The following is a 24,540-nucleotide window of genomic DNA, read 5'->3' as shown; positions in this document are numbered from 1 at the left end:
TATAATTAAATTTTGTTAAAACATCTCACAATTTAATAGCTAACAAACATATGTGATTTGGTTGATTGGGACAGCGAGGTGAATCATCAGAGGCTTCCCCATCTTGAATTTCGTATGTATCTACGTATTTATGTGTTTGTATATGTATAAATACAACACTATTTATATTTTGGACCACCAGAAGGTCTACCACGTTGACACGTGTCTTAGGACCATTTGATCACCATTAAACGTGAAAATGATTATTCGACTCTTGTTAGCTAACAAATATTATGATTATATACTTAAATCGATACAAGTGATTGAAGTCGAGTTGAAAAATTTTATATCGAAAACTTAGGTTTTGCATTGAATGGTCGAATTTATTATATATACAACTTTCCTGTACGAAGCAAATATAATATATATGTTTTAAAAGTATAATTAAAGTTTAATAAAAAAAATATAATTTTGTGTTTTAAAAGTATTGTTACAAAAAATGTTACCTCTATATATTTTAAAAAAATTTCGATTCAGTTGTATACAATCGGATTAAATCTACTAATAGAATATGATTTAAAAAACCATTATGGATCATATTTTCAAAACTAAATTAAAAATCATTATGTACAATTGAAAAAAAAAGGATTTTATTAAAAAATAAATCTAAATAATACCTTATGTAAAACTTTAAAAAATAAAACATTTAGAAATTTTATTATATTATGAAAGTGAAAACTTTTAATTATATTTCTTCATCGATGATTCTCGTTTTCGATAAGAATTGCAGGTTTTAGAAATCAGAAAATAAATAATTTTAAATAAAGAAGCGAAGTAAGCATTTTTTATTTTCCATTCAATGTCTCTCGACACAGAAACAGGCTCAGCCATTTTGCCCATCACACACACCACCAGTGATTCATTTGGGCGGCTCTGCGTCTGCGTCTGCGACTGCGACTGCGACTGCGGCTGCCCGTGGACCATCTCGCACCATGCACTTGTACGTATGTGCATGCAAGCTCCACATGTACATGTATGTATGTATATATCTGTTGTACATATATAAAATCAAAAAAAAATCCGATACTTAAATGCCGAAACTCTGCGCCCATTGAATTCAACTTTCAACCATAGAAAAGAAAGAAAGAAAAAAAACAATGTGCCTGTAGCGTAACCTGCTGGTATTTCTTGTAATTAGATCTGGTCTGATTAATTTTGATTAGGGATTTAGCATTTGTTTTTCTATGGAATTTTATATAATTTTAGAGACCGGTTAAATAAGAGCATTATAGATTATATGTTATGCAATATATTGAAGGTTTATTTCTACATTTGATAGCTTTGGCACATAAATCTTATAACTAAATCTATTGTCTTTGATTCCATGTCTTGTAGCTTATATAATCGAATCAAATTATTATCTCTCCTAATGCAATATTCAGACACTAAAAAGATGTGTTTTTAAGCAAGTTTTCCCTCATAAATCCATAACTTTGAGAGATGGATTTTACTTTCATATCTTAAACCATAAAAAAAATTATTATTACTTTTTTTATAAGATCAAGTTCTAAACTAATCTCGGAATGGATGGTTAGTCATATCATTTGGAATACATGTCTCCTTCACAAATTTGAAATTCGAATTCGTGATAGTATAGACGCTAATTTTGATTTATTCTTTTTTTTTTGTTTTAATGTTGCTTGTTATATTTATTAGACTATAATAGTTTAATTGCAGATATATGAAAAATATCCAAGTGAAAATAAATGAAGTTTTTTCAGGGATAAAAGCAAAAGAGATTTAGCAACCTGCTTGTGATAATAGTGTCGCATCTCATGTAAATATAACATATAATATAATATTGTGAAGGATGCACGTGAAATGAGTTACAAGTTAATTCATTATTCGTTATATATACATATATAGAAAATATTCTACAGATTAAATTAAAAATGGTGGGATCGTCCGTCCTTGTTTGATCGAATCCTATGTGGGTTACATTGTACATATTGATGTTTATAATTAGGTTATTATAATCATAACATAAATGTGCCACAAACTATATATGGCTGCAATTATTTATTATGCAACGATAAACCATTAAAAGCATTCCCAAACAATATATTTAAATTGCTCCCCCCTGTTGAAATAGAAACAAAATATGGAGATTTGATATGATTGATAACAATTAAAGGCATAATATCGATTAAGAATAAAATATATATCGTGATAATTATATTTTGCCTTATTTGTTTCTTTCGTATCTTTATTTCCTTGTTTCTTTCAATATTTTTTCCTATAAATGTATGGATTATTTTCATTGTAATGTAACAAGAAGAAAGAAGAGATGTAGCAATAAAAGTATTCTCGTTCTTTTCATCTTTTGTTCTTTCTTTCTAATTTAATTTCCGCATTTTATTTTTCAATATGGTATCAGAGCCTGGTTGCGATCTGAACTATATGTTTCTCTTTTTCTAAATTTCTAATCTCTTCTTTCTTTTGCGTTTTGGATGTTCATATATCCAAATCGTTCAAAGGGAGAGTAAAAAAACCAGATTCAAACGATGTGCTATGACAAAAAGAAGTCAAAGCTAAAAACTCTAAGATCAAGCAAGATGCTATGACAAAAAGAGTTAAAGCTAGAACTTTAAAGTCAAGCGAAGTGATTTGAAAGAGGTTAATACTCTCTAAATGAATGAAATTTGGTTTCTATGGATTGTTCTAATAACAGTGAAGTTTTTCATCATTTTGTTGTATCTTCAAGATTGATTTTTGAATTCTTTCAAAATCAATCTTGAGGGAGAATGTTGAAATAGAAACAAAATATGGAGATTTGATATGATTGATAACAATTAAAGGCATAATATCGATTAAGAATAAAATATATATCGTGATAATTATATTTTGCCTTATTTGTTTCTTTCGTATCTTTATTTCCTTGTTTCTTTCAATATTTTTTCCTATAAATGTATGGATTATTTTCATTGTAATGTAACAAGAAGAAAGAAGAGATGTAGCAATAAAAGTATTCTCGTTCTTTTCATCTTTTGTTCTTTCTTTCTAATTTAATTTCCGCATTTTATTTTTCAATACCCCCCATATTTTACTTGGAGATTTCGTAATTTTCATATTTCTACGAACAAGATTTTAAAATCCTTTAATCTTCAGAATCTTCGTTCATGCCAGTTATTATTATTTAAAATTAAAACAAGTGATTGACGTAAAATTAGTCCTAACTTTGCTCATTACTTTAGAAGAACAAACATCACCAATGGATGTGAAGTCGTAATCATATCCTCGACAAACTTTGGAATAATTCTTTCTCTAATTATTAAACATTTTTAATTAAGTTTAATCACAATGCGTGTCTAGCCTTGGTTTATTCGTATCTGTGAAATTATTTTACAACAAAAATTGTCGTATTCGGATTCAGATCGGCCGACATACGATGATAGGAGGAAAACGACGGGAATTATATAGTGATCGATCAACCATACAAATTATTCATATTATTTTGTCGTTTGATATTCTTTCTATATATATTTTTTTCTTTTCTAAAATGGGATTTCGTCTCTTATATGTTAAGAAATTTATTCCAATTTTCTTTTCTCTTTAATTTGATTTAGTTCATAAATTTTTGTATAAAAACATATTTTTCATGAACCGATCAATAATATAAATGAAAATTTCTTTGATTCTTATAATTTTTGTCGTCTAACGAATACTTTTTTTTAAAAAATTCACCAACAAAAAAATTATAATATTTATGGGCCATTATTCCAAAAATACTTGCAATTTGATATCGTTTGGTAAAGTCATTGTTTGGGGCATTAATATATGATTAAGGAAATGAAAAACTTTCAATCATGGCCTACTAAAGGTAGATTGAAACATGTCAATAGCATTATTGGTTGGATACCACATGCAGTGTGACTTGTAATTTTTATCCTTATTATTATTTTTTTTTGTCTTTAGTGAATTGGAGTATTGTGGGTTGGCTTTAGAGATATGGGTAATTTGATTTTGTCGTACCATTTTGTGAATGGGCTTTATTCGGCCCATATATTACTTGGCTCTTTAAATAGCCCATAAAAGGCCCATTGACCACCTATTCAATTTGGTAATTTGCCTTGAAAAAAAAATCGGCGTGGGATCAGTGCGACCAATGTGTGTGTGATGCTAAAAAAACACGAGAATGTGATGAAACTTACGTGACAAAAACGTTATAAAAATTATATTAAATAAGTCCATTAATAATATATGATATAATTATGTCGTTATACAGGTAAAAATCAACAAATTCAAACACTATATATATATATATATATATAATCTCTAAAGCCTCTAGCTTTCTTCTCTTTCACCGCCCTCAAGCTTTGAGCCTAAAGAGGGCCCTTTTCTTCTCAGCCATTCAATCTTCGAAAATCTTGCAGAGGTCTTTGGGCTTCTTCAAGCTCTAAACTTTCTGCAATTTCTGCTTCAATGGCTTGCGGAATTGCTGATTCTCTCTTCCTTTTCACGGCAAGCGTAAAAAGGCTTCACCTTTGCAGTTCTTTCTTAGTACCCATCTTTTCTGCTTAAGTTTCGGCCAATGAATTTGCATGTGCAACTTCACTTTTCAGGGTCCGCACCAATGGCTTCCTAGGGTTCCTATGGGTTCTTCCCGTGTTTCTCCAGGTACTCTATCCTATATTTCTGGTGTGGGAAAAGACCCCATTGAGTGATGATTTGCTTTTGCTCGTTTATCCCTTGAAACGTGTTTCAAGAAGCTGGCAATGTGTGATTCGATAGGGTAACACATTCAATCCTGTTGCGGGAAAGAAAAAGAGGTGGTTTCTGCACAGAAAGTTTCTTGTTTTCTTTTTTTTTTTGACAAAAAAAGTTTCTTGTTTTCTCTATGAACTCTGCATCTTTTCGGACCAGTCCATCTCAACAGCTTCTGAGTTTTTTTGCATTTAGGATGAATCCTCTCTGCCCTTGTAACTCTGTAAGTTCCAATGGAAAATCGTAACAACAATTCTAAGGGATGAACTCTCTGTAATGGGTATTTGGCTTTTGCTTGATGAGCGAGAGTCATGAGATGAGATGAGATGAATCAGTGGAATATGTGGTTCTGTTTGGACACAGGTTTATATGCTTTGAGGACCACCCATCTCTTGTTGAAGGGAAGCAATCATCAAAGAGTGAAAAGAACTTCGTGTGTTAAAGCAGCGGCCATTCCAATTGCACAGCCCTCGGCAGACAGTGCAGAATACAGGAAGAAATTAGCAGAAAGCTACGGCTTCAAGCAGATTGGAGAAGATCTTCCCGACAATGTCACCTTAAAGGATATCATCGGTACCCTTCCAAAGGAGGTATACAATCCCTTTCTCGGAGTTCTGTCTAAACTTCAAACATCACTGCAATGTCACCAATATGTTTCATTTTTCTGAACCATTGATCACGATGGTCAGGTGTTTGAGATCGATGAAGCGAAAGCATGGAAGTCGGTATTAGTATCTGCAACTTCGTATGCTTTGGGACTCTTCTTGATTGCGAAAGCACCATGGTATCTGCTTCCATTGGCTTGGGCTTGGACAGGAACTGCAGTTACAGGGGTAACCTCTAGATTCTTGTTTTTTTTTTGTTTGATGCGTTTCTCGTCATTTGTTCATGGCGTTTTCCTCAAAGAATGATGCAACCTTTAATTTGCGGTGTTTTGTCAGTTCTTTGTGATAGGGCATGACTGTGCTCACAGATCGTTTTCGAAGAACAAATTGTTGGAAGACATTGTCGGGACTCTGGCCTTCCTACCACTTATCTACCCGTACGAGCCATGGCGCTTCAAGCATGACCAGCATCACGCCAAAACTAACATGTATGTTCATTTGAATCTGTCGGCTTGTTACCGTTCCATCCATCAGCAAGGATATATAATTCCGGCTACGTATTCTTATTCTGTATATCGGTAGGTTGACTGGAGATACAGCTTGGCACCCTATCAGGCAAGAGGAGTTCGATTCGAAACCTATTTTCCGAAAGGCTATCATATACGGATACGGCCCATTCCGGCCTTGGATGTCCATAGCTCACTGGTATGTCAGAATCTTGATTCAAGTTTTGTCCTTTTTATATATACATTTTCTGTCTCTCAAAAGTGTTGTAATGATAGGTTGGTGTGGCATTTCGATCTGAACAAGTTCAGACCGAGCGAGAGGAAAAGGGTGAGGATAAGCTTGGCTTGTGTTTTTGCGTTCATGGCGGTTGGATGGCCATTGATCATATACAAGGCTGGTGTATGGGGATGGATCAAATTCTGGTTGATGCCATGGTTGGGTTATCACTTCTGGGTTAGCTTCTCATGCCTTCTCATGATCCGAAAACCGAGTGTATGATCGGGTTTTTTGAGTTTTTGCGTCTCTATCGTAGATGAGCACATTCACGATGGTTCATCATACGGCTCCTCATATCCCGTTCAAGCCCGAGAACGACTGGAACGCAGCTCAGGCCCAGCTGGGTGGAACCGTTCACTGTGACTACCCGAGCTGGTATGATTTTGTGTATGATTTCTCCGATTCTTCGGCCATAATTTCTCTTACTTTTGGGTTTGTAGGGTCGAAGTTCTTTGCCATGATATAAATGTGCACATCCCGCATCACGTTAGTCCAAGAATACCGAGCTACAATCTCCGAGCAGCTCATGAATCTATCCAAGAGAACTGGGGAAAGGTAAAGGAGAAATCAAATAAAAGATCCCCGGAAACCAAGTGTTCAATCTTTTCATTTCTTGATGAATGGTTGGATTTGGACATGGATGTTTCAGTACACAAGCTTGGCTGCATGGAACTGGAGGTTGATGAAGACAATAATGACAGTTTGCCATCTCTACTCCGAACAAGAAAACTACATCGGCTTTGACCGTGTAGCCCCTCAGGACTCTCACCCTATTCACTTCCTCAAGAAACTCATGCCTTCCTCATCATAAACTTGAGTTTATATATATTTTTTCCATTAAATCCTGTATTTTTTATTTATGATTTTTTTGTATAAACATTGTAGTACATCACTCCCTATATACATACATACATACATATATGTATACATACATTTTGTGATGAATCTCATGCATTTTACGTTACGAATGACCTTCTAAATTTCATCCTGGCATAATAATGCTATTATCTCCTTCCATTTAAACTGTTACCCATTACAATGTTTTATGAAAAACTATTAGATAAAACTATATATGAATTTTTCCAGCAAACTATAGAGACAAATATTTGTGCAAAATAAAAATAAAATTTAAAAACATATATTTTCATCAATGTGAGACATATGTTCTGAATTTCGGACAATTATATACAAAGCTGTTACAGTTGTATCTATAATCGATGTGTGGTCAAGCCTCATTTACATCCAATTTGATAAAACTTATACACTATGTGTCTCATATAACCTTGCTATACAATATTTCATAATTTATATCATTTTTTAATTTCCTTTACTATTTTCTAAAATTTCCGGTCAATGTTTGACCCGTTCCGGGCCGGTTCGAACCGAACCGGGTCGACGGTACCAGATGGCATGATATGCAAGTGAAATAGTAATCCTCGCCGGAAAAAAGGATAAAGAAAGATACGGCATCGTCCTTATAAATACAAGCAGCTTACAGTGCTTCGAATGGCCGTCACTCTCGTTGCGTCTCTCACTTCTTCTCTCTCATCTTCTTCGCCATCTCTCTTCTCCCATTCTCGCTCCTTCTCTTCTTCTTATTCTTCCCGTTTCTCGAGATTCTGGTTTTCGCCTGGTTTCAGGCTCGCTTTCGCAGTCAATCCGCTCTACTCCTCTTCCAGAGCCAGAGCCATGGCTCATACCCTCGCACGCGCCACCCTTGGCCTCACTCAGCCCAGTTCCATCGACCCTCCTAAGGTTCTTCTCTATTGCTTTCACCGGATTCTTTGTTTGGATACCTGTTCGTCTCTACGAACTTCTGGATCTGCGATTTCAAATCGATTGTAGTAGCTTCTGATAGAGTGATTTTTCTTCGATTGATTGATCTAGTTTTGGAGATCGGTGGACTTGCTTAGCTCGTGACCGATTCACTGTCTGAAATTCTTGTTTGGCCGCGTCCTTGTTGTCTCATGCAGATCTCGTTCTCAGCGAAAGACGTCGATATGACAGAGTGGAAGGGAGACATACTCGCGGTTGGTGTAACGGAGAAAGACATGAAAAAGGACGACAACTCAAAGTTCGAGAACCCGATCTTGAAGAAGCTCGACGATCATTTGGGTGGACTCCTTGCAGAAGTCTCGTCCGAGGAGGATTTCGCCGGAAAACCAGGCCAGTCAACGGTTCTGAGGCTTCCGGGTCTCGGGTCAAAGCGGGTCGGATTGATCGGTCTCGGATCCAAAATTTCATCTCCATCGACTTTTCAGAGCCTCGGTGAGGCTGTTGCTGCAGCTGCAAAATCAGCTCAAGCTAGCAATGTCGCTATTGCTCTTGCATCCCCAGAGAGTGTTTCTGATGAATCTAAGCTCATTTCTGCTTCTGCCATTGCTTCAGGTGCTTGTTTTGTGATTAGCTTTAGGGTGAGTTTGTGTTCCATTAGGGTTTGGAACTGATTTGTCTGTTGGGATTGTGTTCTGTACTATGACAGGCACTGTGCTCGGCATCTATGAAGATATCAGGTATAAGACAGAATCGAAGAAACCATCTCTCAAATCTGTGGACATCATCGGCTTTGGAACTGGTCCTGAACTAGAGAAGAAGCTGAAGTATGCCGAAGATGTTTCTTCCGGTGTTATTCTCGGCAAGGAACTCGTCAATTCTCCTGCCAATGTACTGACCCCTGGTACGGATTGTTTCACTGAGCGTCATGGCCTTACAAAAACAGCGCTTTGCCCTGAACTGAGCCGTGACTCAATCTAATGTGTTACCATTTCTTATTTGACAGCTGCTCTTGCCGAGGAAGCAAAGAAACTTGCTTCATTGTACAGCGATGTTCTCACTGCAAATATCTTGGACGAGGAGAAATGCAAAGAATTGAAGATGGGTTCCTATCTCGGTGTAGCTGCTGCCTCGGCGAATCCTCCACATTTCATTCATCTTCTCTACAGACCTTCAAGTGGACCTGTTAAGAGAAAGCTTGCTCTTGTTGGTAAAGGTTTGACCTTTGACAGGTAAATTTACAAGAACCGTTCTCTTCTATGTTTCTCCCATCTTGTTATATCTGTGCCCTTTGCTTCGTTTTTGGATAATTCGATGTTTGTTTTGTCTGCAGTGGCGGCTACAACATCAAGACCGGACCCGGCTGTTCCATTGAGCTCATGAAGTTTGATATGGGAGGTTCAGCTGCAGTTCTTGGTGCTGCTAAAGCCATCGGTCAAATTAAGCCTCCCGGTGTTGAGGTAAAGGTTTTCACCCATCAAATTCATCGCTGCTTGAAGAGTTTTTAACACGTAAGCGAAAACCAGGTTCATTTCATCGTTGCGGCCTGTGAGAATATGATAAGTGGGACTGGAATGAGACCCGGTGATGTTCTCACGGCCTCAAATGGAAAGACTATCGAGGTACTCTGCTTAGGATTCATGCTTATTCAATGTGTTCTATTGAGATAAACAATAGAATTCGATCTTCTTACTGTTGTATCCTGCTGTGAAGGTCAACAACACTGACGCTGAAGGAAGACTTACACTTGCCGATGCTCTGGTGTATGCTTGCAACCAGGGTGTGGATAAGGTATCAATGGGAGAAGATGCTTGTGATGGTTTTCTCTTCTGCTGTTTCCGTGGCCATTCTTTCTGTTGGCTTGTGTACCAAAATCTGTGAACTATCTTCGCCAGGTTATTGACCTCGCAACGTTGACGGGAGCATGTGTTGTTGCTCTTGGACCAACAATTGCAGGTAAATAGTTTTAACACCGAAGAAATCAAATCACTCACCTTTCGTCTGATTCATATCTTAGCCAAGAGTAAGCAAAAGATGGCAACTTTCGCATGGAAAGAAGCTGGTTAACGTTCGTTCATGATCAATGGATTGATGGGTGTTTTTCTTTTTGGTCAGGTTGCTTTACACCCAGTGAAGAACTGGCACACGAGATCTTCGATGCGTCTCAGAGCAGTGGAGAGAAGCTATGGAGAATGCCATTGGAAGAGAGCTACTGGGAGTCAATGAAGTCAGGTGTGGCTGATATGGTCAACACAGGTGGCCGTCCTGGTGGTGCAATCACTGCAGCTCTCTTCCTGAAACAGGTTAAACCCTAAACGATGAAACTGTTGTGGTGAATTCAGAACTAAAGGAATGTCTTTTTTTTTTTCCGGACAGTTTGTGAGCGAGAAGGTGCAGTGGATGCATATAGACATGGCGGGACCGGTTTGGAACGATAAGAAGAAGGCTGCGACCGGTTTTGGTGTAGCCACGCTCGTGGAGTGGGTGCAGAAGAACTCATCTTCTTAGATGAAATGTGGATACAGAGAATGGCTGAAACATAGAGGGAGAGGGGGCCCTAGCTTTCAGGTGTTTTGAGTTGTTTTTCTGTGTCTTGAGTTCAAAACCCTAGTTTCAATGTCGGAATCATGGCTTTAGATCTTCTTCTTCTTCTGTTCCCTGAAAAGCGACGTATCAGAAGATATGGAATAAAGGGTCTTTCTTTCTGCTTGTCTTCTCCATGTTTGGTCTCTTTCGTTTCATCAGTTTGCTTGGCTATAGTTAATGCTGTAATTTAATCTATTGTATGTATGTATGTATAGAGCCATCTCAAACAATTTTGGGGTACGATATAATTTACGACGTTAAATTATAAATTATAAATTTTTTAATTTAACTATAAATAACTAAAATAAAAAGTACCTAACAAATCTGTAAATTTATTAATTTAATTTAAGACATCAAATTTCAAATTATATATAAAGAGAAAAAGATTTTAAAAAATCAAATTAAAAAGATTATGATAAAAAATTTTAATTTTATTTTAAAAATATAAAAAATTAAAATATTAAAATGGCAATAATATTAGTCACTATAACTATTCTCTAATTATATTTTAAAATTTTGTAATAATAAATAAATTATAAAAAAATAAATATATAATTTAAAAATAAATAAATATGAAACCCTTTTAAAAGTGGGGCCCTGTACGATTGTTCCAGTTGCACACCCGTTAAAACGGCTCTATTGTACGCATGTATGTATGCATGTAGAGAAAACACCGGAATATACTTTGAGATCTGAACGAATATTGAGTGGAAATGGACGAGCGCTCCCATGTTATGTTTGGATCTAAATGATTAACTTCGTGATTTTACCTACGAAAACAAGTAAATTTGTTGAATTAAAAAGGTTTTAGTAAAGTAGATGGATAAATATATTGTTTGGTGTCAGATAAAAAGAATATTTTTTTTGGTTGGGAGATTATATGAACATATAATATATATATATATATATGTGTGTGTGTGCGCGCACGCGCGCATTGTAAACGTGCTGACCTACTAGCCCAACATTAGGTGGATTTTCCTATTAACATAAAACTATTTAAAAAATATTTTTGTTGGAATTAAAAATATAAAAAAGAAAATAAAGTTTTATCTTTAGTCTTGAATAATTGAAAAATCACTTGAAATAATCCTTAATTCTCTAAAAATGTCTAATTAAAATCTTATATTGTTTCAATCTTGATAATTTTTTATTTCGCCTAAAAACATATAAAAATTTGTAATTTTTTTATTGATTTATCAATTTTCAACTCTAATTGAATAAATACTAAATTATTTAAACATAAATTTAAAAATATTTAATAGATTTTAGAGGTTAAATTATATGCAAATAAATTTTTTAAATCGAAAAAAATTCAATAGAAATTCTGAATTAACAAATACTATCATGTTGACTAATGTTTCATTAGATGACGTCCTACGTGGATGTAGATGTTGACAATTGTTTTAGAAACAAAATCCTAAAACTTACCACACACACATATATATATGAAAATATATATATATATATATGAAAACACGTTTGTTTTGTTCTGTTTTCGTTTTCGTGTGTATACAATCCTGGGCTTTATAAAAATATAAGCCCAGAAATTTCTCATGATTTAGCCCATAATTGAAATGGGCCTGTTGCTAACTTAAAAGCCCAAATAAAATAAATGAAATTCCGAGATTGGCCTTAGCGATGTGTCACACGTGTCTAACGTTCAGGCGTGCGCCGTCAACGTCGATGTCTAAATCCACGAAACCTACGTTGGTGGTGACTTAGTTTTCGCCTGTGAGCAAGTGTGCAAGGGAAGGGCGGTTTGGGATTCGTGGGACTATAATAATAATATGCCGATAAATTTATTCGATCATGAGCTGTTTTCACCTTTTAAATCGATTGATTTTGACCAAGGATTGATCATGAAGCTCACGACGATTGAGCTGATGATCTAAGAGAGAGAGACCTGCTTTCATTCGTCTGCAAAAAAAAAAAAAATCCCAAGAAAGATGAGTGTTTCTCTGAGTGTGATGACATTCAATCTTCACGACGATCAACCTGAAGAAAGCCCGAATTCATGGCAGAAAAGGAGGGATTTGTGTCTCAGTGTCATCAACAGTTACTCCCCCATCATTCTTTGCACTCAACAAGGTAACTCTCTTTCCAACTTTGGTCTTGCTTTTTATGTCAGCGGACGAGTCAATGCGTGTAGATCTTGATTCCTTTTTCGCATTTTGCGATCTGGGTATGTTCTAATTTGTGTTCTTTTGAGATGGGTTTTTGTTTTTTTTGGGAAATTGTTCGATTTTTTTGGGGCGAAAAATGGGTGCTGGAAAAGGAATGTAGTTTTTGGTGATATTGTTCTTCATCTGTTCAGGTGTGAAGTCACAGTTGGATTTTCTTCAGCAGGGCTTGCCAGGTAATTGGTGTTCTTGAGCCACTCCACTCGAGTGCATTTCGATGCTGAACTTATGTTGCTAGTTAAATGTTCTTGCTTGTTAAATGGCCATTGATCAGATATATAACAGTTGTAGAACCCGGAATTTTGACTTGATTTGTGTACCATTATAGATGGGCATGTTTCTTAATGATATCAATTCGAGCTTCGACCAAAGTCAAAAACCCTTTCCTTGTAGTTGTTTTTGTAGAACTGATTATTGTGCTAGTAGAGTTGGAATCAAGTGCACCCCTCATGAAGTTTTAGATCTGTACATTCATTGTCTCTGTTGTTTGAATGACATGAATGGTATTCTCACATTCAAGTCCTCCATCCCGTGTGATGTGAATCTTGTCAAAAACAAGGAGCTATTCCCTTTTACGCCATTGTTTTGAGCTTAAAAGATATGACAGTAATCGTTGTTTTGCAGCTTACGATCAGTTCGGTATATCAAGAAAAGGACCCCAGGATGCTAGTGATGAATGCTGCACAATATTCTACAACAAGGAAAAAGTAATGAATTCGGTCCATTAATCTCTTCAAAACCACATCTTCTTGATACCGATTTCCCTGCCTGATATTTCTTCCTACAACTTGAAGGTAGAGCTGCTAGAGGGTGGAACGTTTTGGTTATCAGAGTCACCCTCGGTTCCTGGAAGCACGGCATGGGGTTCCACAGTTCCTTGTATTGCAACGTGGGCGATATCCTGAAAAGCTTGCATTATTAGTTATTTGATTTCGATTCGATGGATTTTTACCCTTTGGAGTTGTTTCTTTCACGCCTGCATTTTAGTTTGTTTACTTTGACATGCTGCCCACACATTTCAACTGAAAGGAGTGGAGCCACCGGGTTTTTCGTTTCAGATAGTTAACACAAACTTGGATGAGTTCAGCCCTCGTGCTCGTAGGCGAAGTGCTTTACTCACATGGCAGCACATCGCATCTCTACCTCCCACCTTACCAGTTGTCTATTGTGGAGGATTCAACACCCAAAAGGAATCAACCTCTGGTCGTTTCCTCTTGGGCAGGTCCAGGTATATCACATTTCAGCTCATGATACGTGCCATTCTTTTTTATTCTCATTACCCCCCGGTCCAATCCTCTAAATACCGAGAATTCTCTTTTGGGGATTCACATGTTAATGGCTAGCAGAGAGCATGGTGTGGTGGGAGACATGAGAGATGCATGGCCTAGCGCTCGAGTGAGGAAAAACGTCTCTCTTATAAGAACATATCACGGATTCAAAGGTACATTATCAAATTGCTCTAGCCTTTCTCTCCATGTTTCTAAAGCATAAACATAACAATCTTCTATGAACGACAATATCAATCAGGTGACAAGCAGGGAACGGTCGAGTTCTTGAAGTTGATATTCAGAGCATTATGCCTCTGCTGGGACAGACAAACTCAGGATCTACACACGGATTGGATTCTTTACAGAGGCAGATCTCTAGTTCCAGTGATGTGCGAAGTGGTGAACGACAAGATTGACGGGTTGTATCCTTCTTCTCACTACCCTGTCTTCACCGAGTTTATGCTTCCTCGGTCTGTAAGAATGCTTGAACCTTCCATTGCTGCTCAAGCTTAAAAGGGTCAGAAACTTGTTGTGTGTGTTCCTTTTTTAGACCACTCTCCATGTTGTGTGTGTTCCTGTTGTAGAGATGTGTCTCCAATGTCTTATGGATCTTATCATGTCTAAAGCTTTTGTATCAGATTCATTCTTTCTTCAATCAATGCAATGATCTAATGGTGTAGAGACATTGGACTTTTACTAGCTTCAATGCCCATAAATTAGTGTGCTCTTATGGAGATTTGGTTTATTGATATATGAGAGAGAGAGAGAGAGAGAGAGAGAGAGAGAGAGAGAGAGAGAGATCCAAGAAGAGAAGTAACAGTGAAGCTATTGTAACCATAAGCTTAAGGTAGTGATTATATAATTGTAATAAATCTTTGAGTAGTCTTTAAGGTTTTGAGATAGCATTAGTTGACCATAAATTCAGGATGACTTCACAATTTTTTTTGTAATAATAATAATAATAATAATAATAATAATAATAATAATAATATGTAAATGTATTTAAACCAATTAAAAGTGATATAATTATGTATGGTATGGTATGATTTGTTTATTTATTTGAGGTGGTTGAATGTATGAGTTTCAAAACATGGTGAAACAGTTACACGGTCGCTGTCATTTACCAAATAGAGTTGGCCTTTTACCCATTAATTCCATTTGCTTCTCGAAATACATTTTCCTCTTTTTATTTTTTTTTTTATCTTCTCTTCTCCATAATATTATATCTGTTTTGGCGATTTTCTAATTTCTATGCACGAGTAATTTAAACAAGATATGCTAAAAGAAATAAAAAACATAATAACTAAATATATTATCAAATTTGAGATAAAATAAATTAAATATTAAAACATATTTGTTCTATCTTTTACCTGCACATAAGAATAATTAGATTTAATATATATATATATATATATATGAATTGTTAATAATTAAGTTATTAGTTCACTTGTAAACCATTTTAAAATTATTAGATCAATAATCTATAGAAAAGTAGTATCTTTGATATTTTTTACGTTGCTAATATATTTATGGTTTTAAATTGTTTATTGTATTGTCCAAGTTCATTCATTCTTAAAAAAAATTATCCTTAATATAAAGGAAAAAGAAAAAATAACTGTTGACTTTGCTAATTATTTTATATACCGATGGAGGCAGATTTACCGACAAGACGTATGAGAAAATCATGATCGTTAATCACACCAAAAGGAGATCCAACGGTCAGGAAACGAAGAATTGCCATGAAGCGTTCTCTCTCTGCATCTTCCTTCCCCCCCCCCCTGCATTTAAAGAAAAACTTGCTCCTTCGCGACCAATTCTCCAGAAGAAACGAAGAAGAAATCGAGAAAATCCATGGCGGGTCTGAGAGGGTCGACCCAATTTCGCGTTTCGATCGCCGCTTTGGCTCTCTTCTTCTTCGTCCATGTTCATGGATTCTACCTTCCCGGTGTCGCTCCTCAGGATTTCCAAATGGTCAGTTAAGAAATCACCAGTTTGCATGTATATCTGTCTGTGGTTATATGAACATAACAAGAGTGTGATTCAAGGAGATTCTTTCGACGAAACTCCGAATTTTGATCTAGTGATGGCTTGGTTGGTTCCTGAATTAGATCCGACATGTTCTTCTTCTGAGCTCGAAACCCTGTTCGGATTGCGATCCACATTGTGTTCTGAATGTTTTTGTTATGTTTTTTTATGCGAGCTTTGGATGATTTCGATCTTAAGTACATAGAAATCGTTGTTGATGAGTGATCTAAGCCATTGTTTCAGCTTTTGTTCGGATGTGGTTCGCACTAATCTGCTTCCCGAGGATAGAAAAAAGGAGAATCATGTCAGATGCTGATACAGGATTGATGTTGTTTGTTATATGTATGTGTGTGTATGCATACAAATTCGAGTTAATGGTGTTCTGTGTTCGTTGATGTTCTGTCAGGGCGATGCATTGATGGTGAAAGTGAACAAACTGACTTCTACGAAAACCCAACTTCCATACTCTTACTATTCCCTTCCATACTGCCGACCAGATCATATAGTTGACAGCGCTGAGAATCTCGGAGAAGTTCTTCGCGGGGATCGAATTGAGAACTCCCCTTACGTGGTACATTTCGATCTCTGTTGCATGAAATTTCGGTTCTTGATGCGTTTTCGTGTTTAGAAATGACCTTCTTGGCGGGATCTGTCTGTTGCAGTTTAAAATGAGAGAATCACAGATGTGTGCTGCGGTATGTCGTATAAAGCTTGATAAGAAAACTTCCAAGGCATTTAAGGAGAAGATTGCCGATGAGTATCGGGTGAACATGTGAGATTTTCTCTCTTTGTTTGGTCATTTTGAATGCTTTTTACATTCGTTTTGTTCCGCTACATGACGGTTTCTTTTGCAGGATTTTGGACAATCTTCCTCTAGTTGTTCCTGTGAAAAGACCAGACCAGGAAAATGTCATAGTTTATCAGCATGGTTTCCATGTCGGTCTGAAGGGAAAATTTGTTGGTGTAAGTGGTGGTTGATCTATCACGCTTTCTGGTTATTATCACACGATTAAACGTTTCCGGGATGAATTCTTAGTCTGCTATCTGTACATGATTGGCTGCAGAGCAAGGAAGAGAAATATTTCATCCACAATCACTTGTCATTCTCTGTAAAGTATCACAGAGATACGCAGACAGAGTCAGCAAGGATAGTCGGGTTTGAGGTCAAGCCATTCAGGTAGGTCTTATGATTCCCGAAGATTCGACGTTCACATGGAAAACCCTTTTCTCTAAATCAGTTTGCAGAGTGGAAACCGGCATTGATGATTCATGTTTCTTTGTGTATGAAAGTGTCAAGCATGAATATGAAGGTCAGTGGAATGAGAAGACTCGCCTAACGACATGTGATCCCCATGCTAAGCGTGCAGTCACAAATTCCGAGTCTCCTCAGGAAGTTGAGGAGGGCAAAGAAATTATATTCACATATGACGTCGATTTTCAGGTTAGACCGCTCAAACCTGTTCTTGTTGTCGTTATCGTTTGCACGACAGTGAATGAACTTTTTTGTGGACATTCATCATGCAGGAGAGTGAGGTGAAGTGGGCGTCTCGTTGGGACACATATCTTTTGATGGCTGATGATCAGATTCACTGGTTCTCGATTGTTAACTCAATGATGATCGTTCTCTTCCTCTCGGGTATGGTGGCAATGATTATGATGCGAACACTTTACCGGGATATCTCCAAGTATAACCAGTTGGAGACTCAAGAAGAGGCACAGGAAGAGACGGGTTGGAAACTGGTCCATGGAGATGTTTTCAGGCCTCCGTCGAGTTCAGACATGCTCTGTGTCTATGCCGGGTCTGGAGTTCAATGTTTCGGGATGATTCTGGTTACGATGATCTTTGCATGTTTTGGATTCCTGTCCCCTTCAAACAGAGGCGGTCTGATGACGGTCATGCTCCTGCTCTGGGTTTTCATGGGTCTCTTCGCTGGATACACTTCGGCTCGTCTCTACAAGCTGTTCAAAGGAACCGAATGGAAGAAAATCGCCCTGAAAACGGCGTTCACGTTTCCAGCGACGATATTTCTCGTGTTCTTCGTCTTGAATGCCATCATCTGGGGACAGAAATCGTCAGGGGCCGTGCCATTCGGTACGATGTTTGCGCTCGTCTTCCTCTGGTTTGGCATCTCGGTTCCTCTCGTCTTCATCGGTGGCTACATCGGTTTCAGAAAACCTGCGATGGACGATCCTGTAAGAACGAACAAGATCCCGCGACAGATTCCAGACCAGCCCTGGTACATGAACCCTGTCTTCTCCATCCTCATCGGAGGGATTCTCCCGTTCGGGGCCGTCTTCATCGAGCTGTTCTTCATCCTCACCTCGATATGGCTGCATCAGTTCTACTACATCTTCGGGTTCTTGTTCATCGTGTTCATCATCCTGATCGTCACTTGCGCCGAGATCACGATCGTTCTCTGCTACTTCCAGCTCTGCAGCGAAGATTACTCGTGGTGGTGGAGGTCGTACCTGACCTCTGGCTCGTCGGCTCTTTACCTCTTCTTCTACGCCTCGTTCTACTTCTTCACCAAGCTCGAGATCTCGAAGCTCGTTTCCGCAGTCCTCTACTTCGGGTACATGCTTCTGGTCTCGTACGTTTTCTTCGTCCTGACAGGTGCGATCGGATTCTACGCGTGCTTCTGGTTCACCAGGCTCATCTACTCATCGGTGAAGATCGACTAAATTACCAGACATTGCAAAGGTTCGGTCCACTGCATTTTCAGACAAATCTTCTGTCTTCTTGCAGAGTTTTCTTCATTGTAGCTCTCCTCTCTTATTTAATTTTCCATCCCTGAATCCCATTTCGGTTTTTGTGTTCTGTAGCAAGTTTTCGAGATTGTATTCGTTGAAGACACATAGAAATCTGTAATAACAAAAGGGGTTTGACCATTGATCATCAATATCATGAATGGAGCGGGCTTTTTTGGTGAATAACCGGACCAATTTGAACATAAAAAAAGGTGCTTTCAAGGTACGCCATTCGATTTCGCATGTGGGGAGAGGGACGCACTAAAATGCGTTCTAAACGTTATCTCCGCCGAAGGCCCGGTGAAGGAGAATCGATTACGAAATTTTAGTGATTTATGTGTGTGTATGTATAGCTCTAGGGTTAGTTTCTTGGATCCCACGTTAACATTTACTTGCTCAGAAAGGAACTTGTAAAACGTTAAAGGCCCTTTGTTCATAGCAAAAGCAGATAAGAAACAACTTTATTTCCGAAATCAAGGAAACACATCGACATTGCCACCAAGTTCAAACACAAGATTTATTCAGACAGGAAGAAAACACAAACACATCAGAAGCCACTTCATTCATTCATTCATTCATTTATTTATTTATTTATTTTTGTGGTCTTAGTTCAGTACTTTCAGATCTTCAAGTGAAGGATTCGGTTGCTTATATATTGGCGTGGCGTTTGAAGAAACCCTTCAATCTTTCAAAGGTTTGTTCCACCAGAGAAGCGTCTGAGTATTCGATGGATATCCTCAGCCAGTTCTCAAGCCCTAACGCAGACCCTGCAAAAACCAAATTCGGATTCCACATCGTGTATTCTGGTTTGAAATTTGTCGGATTATGGAAGCTATATGGACCGTTTCTAGTCGAAAATCGTTTGTTGTCATATCGTAGAAGCAAAAATGATTGTTACCAGGTACGACGATGAGGTTTTCCTCGGCAGCCAACTTGGAGCAGAACTCGTGATCATCCTTGATGTCCTCCAACTGCGACAGCTCCAGCTTCGCCTGCAAGTAATCGTACCGATTCGATGTACTCATATATATATATATATATGCACATACACAAACCAAAATGATGTGATACTATGTGTATATGTATAAGTGTATGTATGTATATATGCAGTACCCATAAGAACGTGCAGGCTTCAGGTTTCATGGGGCAGTGAAGGCAAGGTATGTCCTTGAGCTGGTTGAATCCATACTCTGCGTTCTTCCTCAGATAAGCGTTCTTCTTCTCGAAGAACTCAGCCGGTGTTTTCTCGAATATATCCGAAAGAGCCGCCTACCGAAATATATACATATCAGAAATCATCTTCTAACAAAGCTAAAATTTGATCATACAAAACTAGTATCTGTCACATTAGATCGTGTCAACTGTTGTATGTAAGCATATGTTTCCCATGAATCTCATATATACACACACACATGAATGCGTTAGTTTGTGAATTCACAAACCTGGAAGATAGTTGCGGGTTTCGAACTAATCTCGAGATATTCCTTGATAGCTTGAACGACCTGTTCACAACACAAACAAGAATGTCAGAAACACAAAGATCGACAAGATTGTTTTTGAACAAAGATTATGTCTGATTTTGATCGTTTTCTTGTCTGTTTACATAACGTATGATCCATATATTATATGTGATAGATATATATGCATAGGAGGAAGATCAGGAAATGGACTGACTTTGGTGGATTTGAGAACGCCCTCGGGATCGTTCAATGCGATCCAACCCATTCGCCATCCCGGGACCCCCCATCCCTTGGATAACGAACCGAGCGTAATCACAGGAGCGATAGATGCAAACTTAGCCATCGGAACAAACGGTCTGTCCCCAAACACGGTCCAACGATACACTTCATCGGATATAACCATTATACCCAGCTTCCGAGCCAACTCAGCCAGCTAAGATTCATCAAAACATCGACATAATCATCATCATTCGTCAATCGTACTCGAAAACCCTATTCTAATAGCAACAAGAAAAAACGGAGGAAAAAAAAAGGGTTCCGACCTTCTTGAGATGTTCTTCAGAGTAGACGTTACAACAGGGGTTGTGAGGGTTTATAATGCCGATGGCGAACGTGTTATCGTCGGCCAGTTTCTCGACGTGATCGAGATCGATCTCGTAGTTCTGGTCGGGAAGAACATTGTACTTTCGAAACTCGATACGGCTGTAGAGTGCTCGAACGTCGTAACGAGGGAATCCGGGCTGAGGGAACAGAATGTTGGCATTTGGTTTCGAGAGTATTTCGACTATGATGTCGATGGATTGCTTGCATCCTGCCGCCATGAATACATCTTCTGGTTTCAGCTTGAAGTCCTGACCTTCGAGATCTCGGTTTAGTAAATCGGAAACCGCCCTGAAAAAAGGGTTAATATATATTGTTTCAGATCAGATTGAGTCCGTATTGGTCGAAGATCAGAAGATCTATATACGTGAAAACCCTCTGGATGCTACATTTGGACAAGATCGGTCGGAGTTTTAGTTGACGGAGTTCAAACCGTACCGCATGCACTTCAAGGTCATGAGTTTTGTTTTTATTTTGAACACATGCACGCTACTGTTCGTATATTTTCTTGCTTATTTCAAGAAAGAAAGAAGAGGACAGGGGAACTGACTTCTTGGCATGGGGAGTTCCGATGCTGGGAGCGTAAGCATTTCCGGTGCCAGAATCGATGACGTGGGCGATGGAAGCCTCTGCCTCAGGCCAAGTCTTTGAAACCTCGGACGGAGGCAGTACCCTCTTGTCGCCGTTAGGGTTCGTACGAGCCCTGATGCTCGATACGACGGTTCCCAACGAAGCAGCCCATGCTTCGCTCGCTGCTTCGCTTCCTGAGAACCTCCACTCCACCTTACCCTTATTGCTCTTCTCCATTAATCTTTTCCGTTTTAGAACTAGGGTTTTCAGACAGAACGATGATGATGACGACGATGCTTCACTTCTCCTTTTGATTTGTTTATTTATAGGCACTTCGAGAGGGGAGAGATTGTTATTCTCTTTGCTTTGGATATGTACTCCACCACGATTATAACGTGCTTTTGGCTTTTACTTGGGAGACAAATTTACCATTTTTTTCCTTTTTTTTTTTAAACATTATGTTGTAGGATAGGATGGGGTTTGATAATTATAACATATATCATCAATGAAAAACACATGTTAGATAAAAAAAAAACAAATATTGAATTGAATCTCTAGATATTTATATATGTCTTTAAATCTCTATAAATAGATTAAATTGATCAAAAAATTATTGTATAAATTTGAATTAATATTTTAAATAATAAAATTATTAGATACAAGTAATCTCAAAAGAACTTATTTTTCGTCAATAACAATAAATTATCAAACAATTATTAAAATCGGGAGAATTAGGACAAAAATGCCAACATTTTGGAGGTAAAGATCCAATTTAATATCCAAAACTCGGATACACACCTTATAACGAAACATAGATTAAATATACCTAAAACTCGGAATTACTTGTGCATACTCGAATTGTAGCGAAATAAACATTTATACCCTCAAGTTGTTTGAAAATTAAGAAAGTTACCTATGCCAAAATATTTTATTTGCATATTTTGGATTTGTAATCTATTGGTATATGAGTTTTTAATTTTAAAATCTTTCAAGTTCGGATAATCTAAAAAGAACTCTCACATTTAGTCAACAACAACAATTTATCAAACTATCGTTAAAATTGGTATTGCTACCCAGTAAAGAGTGTTGATCTCAGGGTCCCGGTCACCAATTCGAATCCAGCTGTTGGGGAGGGAGGGGTGTATTTAGGGTGTTGCTCTATGAGCCCTTAAATGTATTTTAAAGGCTGCTATCGAGCCGTGGGAGATGTAGTCGGAACGAATACCCGGTGAACTTCCTAATTATAAAAAAAAAATAGCATTGTTACCAGTAAATTCTAACGAAAATGTTTAGAATCGGTCCCTTTTACATATATTGGAAAATTTCTTTGATATTCTCCAAGGGAAATGTCTCTCTTCCTCAATTATAACGTGGGTTATTTGGATAACAACACCAAGTAGCCAAGCATGGAAATGAAATTGTTTGTCCTTATGTTATTTGGCATTTTATCGCAAGTTATGATGCTTTTGACAACTATATATCACCCATTATAAACACATGCAAATACCAAACAAATAATTGGACCATAAGCGCTCAACACATCGATTATATCACCGCTGACTATTATTTCGCATTGATTACCAGAGGATTCTTATATATATATATATATATATATATATATGTTTTAGTTTGGCTGGTTATATATTTTGATCTCCTAAACATATAGACGCTAATGCATTTTAATTCTATACATCTATAATGGAGTGAATTAACTATTAGTAACAACAAAGAATTTTTAGTTTAGATATTACTATGTTTTCTATTTAGTTTGGGTTTATCTATTCATTAAAATAGAAATTAGTAATTCGAATAAAAAGAAATTGTTTTATTTATTTTAAACTTACTCAGTTAAGTTTCAACCCAAATTAAAACATAATAATATCTAAACTAAAACTTCCCATAATTCTCAATATTAACAACTATACACTATATATACAGAATATTATTATACGGCTGTGGTCCTACTAACATTATTATGGATTGATTTTTCAACTGCATTAAGAGAATACACTGAGACGAGATTACCGTATTCGGAAGAATCGTAGATTTTCAGAAAAAAAAAAAAAAGAGGTTTTGATTGGTTACAAAAGCTAATGGACAGAATTACGACAAATTAACCTATTAAACGACACATTGGTAGGTGCTGTGTTTTCTCTTCTTCAAACATGGCTTTGTCTTCCCAAAAATCTCTTCCATTTTTTTTTTCCGCATGTAGTTATGTTATGCATGAGATCATCATCATCATCATCATGTACTATAACCTATGCTAACTCTTACAAGAAGCTAAATCTTGATGATGGTAACTTGCGGTTGGAAGATCCATGGCACAAACCAAGCAGTTCTGTTCTTTCTCCTTTTTGTCCCCAGGGGCTTGTCTTTGGAAATTCTTAGCACAAATCTTGAAAATTCAGTGCTAAGATTTCAGATTTCTACTTAAGTTTCATGAGTTATGATGATCACCTAAATCATGTATATATGCATAGATGCATAACAATCCATTGGACGAGTTTTTTTCTAATTAAGTGTGCCATTTAATTAGTAGCCCACTTTATAACCATAAATACGATAACTAGTGTATTTGATGATAACCATGTAACATGGCATGCCACCGTCAAATTTTGGACCATATATCATTCTTAAGTTGAAGAACCCGACATTTATATTTCGGTAAGCTAACCATATATATACATAGCGTATACATTTAATGCAAATGCTGTATTCGGTACCATACATTATTCACACTTGACTTGACTAATAAATTTATCCATCCAGCATATATTGGATTGTATAATTGTTAATAACAGATACATATTCACATTATAAATAATATTTTTTTATATAGGCAATATATTTTTTTTGGTTAACTTATATAGGCAATATTTTTATTACCTTTCCTTCGATCGTTCGAGAATGAATCTTAGAAGATATAGTCTCATTAATCTTAATTCTATTACCACAAATACAATTACGATACGTATACTCGTTATACGTACCGTTGATATTTTTATTGTTATTTTTTTTTCTATAATTAGCGTTATAATGAAAACAAGGTTTCCATTTAATTATGACGTCACTGAAGCCGTCGACATGGAATTTAAGTCGAAACAATTTTTGCATTTCTCAACTTCCGACCTTGGCTTAATATTTTTGTTGCACGGAACAGTAATCTCGTGCGCTTTTCCGTAGAGTAAAAAGATCT

The 24,540-nt window shown here is 37.1% G+C and overlaps 5 protein-coding genes across 8 annotated transcripts; 4 read left to right on the top strand and 1 right to left on the bottom strand.

Moving 5' to 3' along the window:
- The first annotated feature begins 4,332 nt into the window (after positions 1-4,332).
- On the top strand, positions 4,333-7,053 carry LOC104803563 (omega-6 fatty acid desaturase, chloroplastic-like). Of its 3 annotated transcripts, none has more exons than XM_010527507.1 (10): positions 4,333-4,500; positions 4,602-4,656; positions 5,107-5,333; positions 5,433-5,576; positions 5,685-5,836; positions 5,931-6,053; positions 6,131-6,308; positions 6,388-6,506; positions 6,572-6,686; positions 6,781-7,053. In XM_010527507.1, the coding sequence occupies exons 1-10, from the start codon at positions 4,462-4,464 to the stop codon at positions 6,940-6,942; spliced, it is 1,314 nt and encodes a 437-aa protein (XP_010525809.1). In that variant the 5' UTR covers positions 4,333-4,461; the 3' UTR covers positions 6,943-7,053. The 3 variants fall into 3 exon arrangements, with proteins under 3 accessions (XP_010525809.1, XP_010525808.1, XP_010525810.1); XM_010527506.1 differs by having other exon boundaries at positions 4,333-4,506; XM_010527508.1 differs by lacking the exon at positions 6,781-7,053 and having other exon boundaries at positions 4,333-4,506; positions 6,388-6,490; positions 6,572-6,680.
- Positions 7,054-7,582: 529 nt separating this feature from the next.
- On the top strand, positions 7,583-10,624 carry LOC104803561 (leucine aminopeptidase 1). Its single transcript, XM_010527505.1, has 10 exons — positions 7,583-7,886; positions 8,105-8,519; positions 8,614-8,808; positions 8,911-9,136; positions 9,238-9,364; positions 9,431-9,526; positions 9,618-9,695; positions 9,800-9,860; positions 10,020-10,207; positions 10,281-10,624. Exons 1-10 carry the CDS (start codon positions 7,638-7,640, stop codon positions 10,410-10,412), a joined length of 1,767 nt encoding a protein of 588 aa, XP_010525807.1. The 5' UTR covers positions 7,583-7,637; the 3' UTR covers positions 10,413-10,624.
- A 1,591-nt stretch (positions 10,625-12,215) lies between these two features.
- On the top strand, positions 12,216-14,634 carry LOC104803560. Of its 2 annotated transcripts, none has more exons than XM_010527503.2 (7): positions 12,216-12,578; positions 12,805-12,846; positions 13,295-13,377; positions 13,465-13,566; positions 13,684-13,898; positions 14,014-14,111; positions 14,198-14,634. In XM_010527503.2, exons 1-7 carry the CDS (start codon positions 12,437-12,439, stop codon positions 14,449-14,451), a joined length of 936 nt encoding a protein of 311 aa, XP_010525805.1. In that variant the 5' UTR covers positions 12,216-12,436; the 3' UTR covers positions 14,452-14,634. The 2 variants fall into 2 exon arrangements, with proteins under 2 accessions (XP_010525805.1, XP_010525806.1); XM_010527504.1 differs by having other exon boundaries at positions 12,218-12,578; positions 14,017-14,111.
- Positions 14,635-15,720: 1,086 nt separating this feature from the next.
- LOC104803559 (transmembrane 9 superfamily member 10) lies at positions 15,721-18,856 on the top strand. The gene is made up of 7 exons (XM_010527502.1): positions 15,721-15,909; positions 16,370-16,534; positions 16,626-16,735; positions 16,818-16,926; positions 17,028-17,140; positions 17,254-17,404; positions 17,488-18,856. The coding sequence occupies exons 1-7, from the start codon at positions 15,790-15,792 to the stop codon at positions 18,643-18,645; spliced, it is 1,926 nt and encodes a 641-aa protein (XP_010525804.1). The 5' UTR covers positions 15,721-15,789; the 3' UTR covers positions 18,646-18,856.
- A 291-nt stretch (positions 18,857-19,147) lies between these two features.
- Positions 19,148-21,644, bottom strand: LOC104803558 (probable aminotransferase TAT4). The gene is made up of 7 exons (XM_010527501.1): positions 21,322-21,644; positions 20,714-21,062; positions 20,386-20,604; positions 20,154-20,213; positions 19,825-19,980; positions 19,610-19,703; positions 19,148-19,478 (listed from the first exon to the last, which is right to left on the bottom strand). Exons 1-7 carry the CDS (start codon positions 21,576-21,578, stop codon positions 19,360-19,362), a joined length of 1,254 nt encoding a protein of 417 aa, XP_010525803.1. The 5' UTR covers positions 21,579-21,644; the 3' UTR covers positions 19,148-19,359.
- Between the last annotated feature and the right edge of the window lie 2,896 nt (positions 21,645-24,540).

Source organism: Tarenaya hassleriana, unplaced genomic scaffold (assembly GCF_000463585.1).
Source record: "Tarenaya hassleriana unplaced genomic scaffold, ASM46358v1 Cleome9, whole genome shotgun sequence".
Classification (NCBI taxonomy): Eukaryota; Viridiplantae; Streptophyta; class Magnoliopsida; order Brassicales; family Cleomaceae; genus Tarenaya; species Tarenaya hassleriana.
This window is presented reverse-complemented; position numbering and strand designations above follow the sequence as displayed.